Genomic DNA, 6,764 nt, shown 5'->3' with positions numbered 1-6,764 from the left:
CGTACAACAGGTATAACCAAAACAGTTAAAGGTTGCCTAGTCGGCACTTAGACCTTTTTGACTTAGACGAAATAAAACCAGGTCTAAGTGCCGAAAAAGGGGCCGCTGAGCTGATGGCCGCTGGCGCCATCAGTTCAGCGGCCCGGCAACCTAACCATCACGGCAGGAGAGATGCCTCATCTCCCCTACCGCGATGCCATCACTCCTCTACCCGAACTGCCGCAACCCGCGGCAGTTCCGGTAGAGGAGTGATGGCATCGCGGTAGGGGAGATGAGCATCTCTCCTGCAGCGATGCATCACTCCCCCCCCCACACACACAACATCGGGGCAAGAGGGAACCCAAGCCCTCTTGCCCCGCGGCAGCCTTGACCCCCCCCCCCCGACAACCTCGGGGCAAGAGGGAGCCCAAGCCCTCTTGCCCCGCCGATTAACATCAGGCCAGGAGAGAGCCCAAGCTCTCCTGGCCCCAGCAACCCCCCCCCCCCCCCCCGGCGACTGGCTTGGGCTAGGAGGGAGCCCAAGCCCTCCTGGCCCCGGCGACCCCCAACCCCCACCCCCCACTACATTACGGGCAGAAGGGATCCCAGGCCCTCCTGCCCTCGACGAACCCCTCTCCCCCCCAACATCCGCCCCCCCAGAACCACCGATCGGCCCCCCCCCCAGCCGACCCCACGACCCCCCCACCTCACCCCCCTTCCCCGTACCTTTTTAACGTTGGCCGGACAGACGGGTGCCAAACCCGTCCATCCGGCAGGCAGCCCACAGCAGAATGGGGCTAAAAGCGTAACCCAAATTGTTTCAATTAGCTTAAATGGTGTGGTGATTGACTGCGCCATTGAAGTTAATTGATAAATAAAAAAAACAAAAACAATTAAGAGTTCTGCTTAGAACTCAGAGCGGCATCCCGTAACACATAAGTCAAGGCGCCTCCGACATCTACCTGAAAAGCAGGCGTGATTAAGGATGGAAAATAGGCTTGGTTGACTTAGGCATCCGAGTTAGGTGCTGGTAGTGGCGCCTACCAGTTGATTGACAACCACGTGGAGCAGCGCCTACAATGAAGGCGCACTTAGGCATCGTTTCTAGAATCTGGCCCTAATTGCTATAATTCAGTCAACATTTTGTACTGAATATTAGAGTTACTCTGGCCGGTTAAATGGTGCTGAATATTGGGCAGTATCAGTCTGCCGGTGTTAGATAGAAAATAAGGATGACTAATGTAAGGAAAAATTATAAATGGAGTTGGAAAAGGTGCATGAAACTGATCGCAGCTAGAGTAGGAGTGGATAAGCAAGTCTTGCTACAGTCTCTGCAGCTATGTCTCCTCCTGTCTCTCTTTCTCTCTCTCTCTCTCTCTCTCTGTAAAATGACCTCACCCAGCTGCCCGCAGGCTCAGCTATTCAATCAGGAAGTGGTTTGCTAGCACTGACTCCGTCAGTATGGCCTCAGCAGGTAGACAACAGCCATGGGCCCCTCAGGTGAAAAAGGTTTTAATAACCCCTTTGCCCATGGACAGGAGGCCCCTAGAGAAAGCCCTCAAGCAGGTGGAGAAACTGAAGAAGTTGTGTCAGAACCAAAGGCTTCAGCTGCGGAACAGTCCTCCCTACCTCCCAGAGCTGATGCCAGAGACCTACCATAAACTGCGACTTATTCAGAGCTGCCATGAACCGCACCTGGAATGTCTGTTGGAGAACGACTACTTCAAAATCTACTTGGGAAACCTGCTGGCTAAAGCCAAGCAAGCCACTGGGCTCTTCAAAGAAGCCAGAGAGAAAATCTATGAAGAAGGCTCCATAGCCAGGTAAAAAAACAACAACAACAAAAAACAAACAACTCAAACCCAGGGAAAAGAGAATGCTGGTGAAATTGAAGCTCAGGAAAGGAGAGGGAAGAAAGAGAGAAAGGTAGACAGAAGAGACAGGGCAGAGAGTCTATGTTGTGAAGGAATTTCTAAGCCCCCTCCCCCTCTCCTGTCTCAGGTAAGGAGCTGGGACACAGGAAGCAGGAAGAACTGAGAGCAAGTAAACACTACACGCATGAGACATGTTCTGTCCAATCTCCTGAGTCAAAGCCGAAGTAATCTGAGTGTAAAGTGAGGGCACTAGCCAAACACCTCAAAACAGCAGCACAAGACAGTAATTTGAAGTAGCACAACATAGTAGCTGGCCATGTCTGCGTTCTTTGATCTTTGATCTCTTTTTCATGTGTACTGGAGATTTTACTGTTAGCGTTCACAGCTTTTGTTATGGCACTTTCCTGTCTGTTCGCCCTCTTTGGATTCCCTTTCCAGTTCATGCATGGGGTCCTGAGAAAGATCTGTCCTCCAGCTGTCTGTGCTGTATTCATGCTTTACTTATATTAATGTGTTACCTGCCTGGAGCGTTGATGAGCGTCTGATCTTTAGCTATGTATACTGTATTCATGTTTTATATGTATCAGTGTGACATCTCTGTAAGTCGCTGATCTACACATCAGCTGTCAGCTGTCTGTAGATCTACGCTTCAGCTGTCTATGCTGTATTTATGCTTTATATGTATCAATATGACCATCTCTATAAGCCTCTCATGTAAATCCATTCTTCTACTGTCTATGCTTTATTCATGCTTTTTATGCATCAGTGTGACAAATGTCTGCAGGTTCTATTCTGATAATGATCAGCACAGAAACATCATAGATACATCCTATGCTTTCTATTTAGAACATTTATAATTTGTATTTTATTGACATTTTAAGTAGCATACTATGCTATCATGTGTACTATTATTTAAATTTTGCTGCTTGAGTTAAAAGGTGTTGCAGCCGTATTAGTCCACTTTTAAAGGTATATATAAAAAGTTTCAAGTTTATTCATAGCTTGATATACCGGCCATCACAGGTTTCTGGTCGGTTTACAATAATAGGAATAATTTTAAAAAATATTTAAAATTACTTAAAAAGAATAAAAATTAAAATCAGAGTAGGGGGAATGGGGCCAAGACAAGGACGGAATTTGGACGGGTGGGAGAACAAGAGGAGAGAGAGGGAAGGGAGGATTTTAATTACATTGTATGAAATAAAAAGAAAAGGAAGGAAAGGGGGAGGGATAAAACAAAGAAAATAAGGTGATACCTTTTTTATTGGAACAACTTAATGCATTTTTGATTAGTTTTCAAAGGTAACCCTTCTCCAGATCAGAAATAAGCAAATGTTCACAAATATAAGTATTGTATATACAAAAGGGTGCTGAAAAGTTCTCAGCCCAACCAAGAAGAGAATGACGTGGATATGGTTCAAAGATTTATCTGCGGGAAAATGTACAGGGTGCAGAAATTTTTAATTTAGCAAAAATCTTAAATCAAACACATAAAATAATATCCAAAATCCTGGTTCAATCTTCAATCCTTTCAATCTTGGATTATTGTAATGTTATTTATCTGGGATCGTATAAAATAACTACTAGCTGACTAAAAATCATACAAAATACAGCTATTCGTTTGATTTTTAATCTGAAAAAAACACGATCATATCAGTGTATATTATTCACTGGCTACCGTTTGAGGCTAGAGTGCTATTTAAATTTGGATGCATTTGTTTTAAAGTTTTATTTGGCTTACCTTGTTTCTCATTTTAGGGCTCCTTTTATCAAGCCGCGCTAGCGGGGTTAGCGCGCGACTTTTCATCACGTGCTAACCCCTGCGCTGGCCAAAAACTACTGCCTGCTCAAGAGGAGGTGGTAGCGGTTAGCGCGGCCGGCGGTTTAATGCGTGTTAAACCGCTAGTGCAGCTTGATAAAAGGAGCCCTTAGTTTTTTTTATTTCTAAGAAAAATATTCATAGATCTGGTTGGTTTTATTTTCCTTCAGCAAATGCATGTCGTTACAAAAAAATTTTTAGATAGGACCTTAGCATTCCAAGCAGGATTAATGAATTCATGTTTGAATCTTCTTGTTTCTCCATTTCTTACTTATCAATTTCGAAAAGATCTTAAAACCCACTTATTTAAACAATATACACTTCCCCCTCCCCATTCACGGTTCCTGCACTCGCGGTTTCATATAATCATGATTTTTTTCTAGGGAGGGGGAAAATAAAAAAATCAGCCTTAATGTAAAAAAAATCCATCTTTTTTTCCTCCCTGCCGCCTTCCCGGCCTTACATGGTGGTCTAGAGAGCTTTCGGGGCAGGAGTGATCTTCCTACGCTCCTGTCCCATGCAGATCGCCATGAGGAAATGGCTGCTGGGAGTTCCTGTAGTCTCTCGAGAAAGATCGCTCCTGCCCCGAAAGCCCTCTAGACCACCAGGTAAGGCCGGGAAGGTGGCAGGGAGGTGGGGGTGGGTCAGAGCCGGATAATCGCGGTTTTTCGGCATTCGCAGTCCGGCTCTGCCCGTATCCCCCGCGAATGACGAGGGAGAAGTGTAATATACATTATTGATTTTAATATTGTCATGTGGTTATAATGCACTTTTTAATCTTTTTATCTATACTTATTTTAGTTTATATTGTGTTTTCCTTATTCATTAGTTTTAATGCTGGTATTAGTTACTTAGAATTTTATTATGTATGATGTTATTATTATATTGTATGCTGAGTACCTATTGTGTAAACCACTATGAACTGCTGGTTAGATGGTATATAAAAATAAAATTATTAGTATTATTATTATTATTATTATGGACTTAATATTCATGTGGACCGAACCCTGAACATTTTCCTGCAGTTTTGTTTTGTTTTCTTGTTGTGCACTGGTACTGCAGGTCTTGATTCTTTTTTGTTTTGTCAATGATTTATCTGAAACAATATCAAAACCCAGAATTTTGTTTCTGCAAAATGGCACTTAATGAAATAAGATAACACTCTTTTCAGCTACAATGGCAAAATAACTCTCAGCATTTAGGAAGTTGATTGGTTGGGATGAGAACTTTTCAGCACACCCTCGTTTACTGTATACGAGAAATATAAAAGCAATCCACTGGCGGTCTCAAAGGAAATTTTGAGACAATCCAGGAACATAAGACATTTGAAATCAAAATAATAAAATATTTTGATACCCAACAGAGAAGACTTAAACATTTTGATTTTCTATCACATTACAAACCATAACATTATACTGCTTTGTCACCTTTTTATCACCCATCCATATTTCTCGGTTTCTCACCTTACCTCCCTGATTCCTGTGAGACTGCCATTGGAAAGCTTTCATGTTTCCCTTCTATATACTGATGTCTGTCAACATTCACTTATTTCTGATCTAGTTCAAATCATTTTTATTGATGACTAACAAAAAAAAAAAAAACCAACAAAACACCAAAGCACACTACAAAAACTCACAGCAAGTGCAACACAGGAAATCACAATATACTGCTGAAAGTCAGTTATCAAGAAGTTCCAAATGAAGTATACGCCCTCCCCCTTTTTAGGAAAAAACCCTCCCCCATCCCCCATCAACAACAGCAGAATCCCACAAGTCAACCCCCCTCCCCCTTCATAGCCACCCCACCCACCGTTCCCTATACAACCAAACTATGTAAGGGCCTTCAGTAAGAAAGGACAGCCCAATGGTAGCAGCAATCTGCATGCCTCACGGAACCAACAAGCAAAGTGGAGAAACCCCCCACCCCAATACCCCAAACGCAATCCCTAAGGCAATATAGCATAGATACCCATATACCCCCCAATACCCCAACCCCAATCCCTGAGGAAATACTCTCTGACAGCCAGTGATCATCTAACCCCTCCACATACACACAGGAAAAAAAACAAAAAAAACTAACTTCCCCTCCCACTGCCCCCCTTAGACTTACACTCCCCCTTTTTCAGAACCATGCATCACCACAGCCACACTCTTCCATATATACCACAGCCACACCCACCCACCCCCAACAAACAAGCCATGGTGAGTATCAGAAATCCAAGAAGGAAGAAGAGACTTATTTCTGATCTAAAGAAGAAGGTTTACCTTCAAAAGCTAATCAAAAAATGCATTAAAGGTCCCTTTTACAAAGCCGTGCTAGCAATTCCCAGTACAGCAACTGCGATGAAGCCCATAGGAATTGAGTGGGCTATGTCACATTTGTCATGCAGGATTTGCTACCGTGGCTTTGTAAAAGGGAGTCTAAGTTACTGTATATACTTGACTATAAGCCGAGATTTATGGGCCAAAAAAATGGCCCAAAAATTGGGCCTATATTTGGGCCATTGCCTACTCTCTCTGACTTATTGCAAGCCTGCACAGGGCCTGCCGCAAGACCCATCTCCCAATTCCAAACACACACACATACCTCCCCCCCCTCCCCCCCCCGACTCCTTCACAGCCTTGCAGTGGGCAGGACAGCAGGAATCCCTTCTGCCTCCTGTGCCTACCGAAATTGGGCATCCACACCTTCCTCCCACCTCCCCCATGTACCTTTCAGGTCCTATGTGGCCAGCTGGTGCACGGAGCAGGAGCAATCTTCCTGCCCTCCTCCATTCAGGCCGCTGGCTGATTCCACTTCCCCCGCATTCCTTTTTGGTCCCTTGTAGCCAGTCGGTGGAGGCCTGCAAGGTATCAGGAGGGAGATGGTACAGGGCAGTAAGGGAGGGAGGGGAGACAGGGTGCAGGGTGCAGAGCCTGGCATGGAGGGAAATGGGTTGGGTGCAGAGCCTGGCAGTGCAGGGAGGGAAGGGGGCTAGGTGTAGAGCCTGGCAGGGAGTGAGGTGAGCCGAGTGTAGAGCCTGGCAGGGCAAGGAGGGAAGGGGGATAGGTGTAGAGCCTGGCAGGGAGTGAGAGGAGCTGGGTGCAGAGCCT

General features: G+C 44.9%; 1 protein-coding gene across 2 annotated transcripts in view; it reads left to right on the top strand.

Annotated features, from left to right (window-relative positions):
- Positions 1–1,433: 1,433 nt before the first annotated feature.
- The window catches only part of LOC117345646 (E3 ubiquitin-protein ligase CBL-C-like), a 46,310-nt gene continuing 40,979 nt past the window's right edge, over positions 1,434–6,764 (top strand). For both annotated transcript variants that reach the window (XM_033914584.1, XM_033914585.1), the window contains exon 1: positions 1,434–1,802. In XM_033914584.1, coding sequence (XP_033770475.1) covers positions 1,441–1,802 — 362 coding nt within the window. In that variant the 5' untranslated portion in view covers positions 1,434–1,440. The remainder of the gene's footprint in view (positions 1,803–6,764) is intronic.

The sequence above is a fragment of the Geotrypetes seraphini genome, chromosome 11 (assembly GCF_902459505.1).
Source record: "Geotrypetes seraphini chromosome 11, aGeoSer1.1, whole genome shotgun sequence".
Taxonomy (NCBI): Eukaryota; Metazoa; Chordata; class Amphibia; order Gymnophiona; family Dermophiidae; genus Geotrypetes; species Geotrypetes seraphini.
The sequence above is the reverse complement of the archived record's forward strand: the minus strand, read 5'-3'. Positions and strand labels throughout refer to the sequence as shown.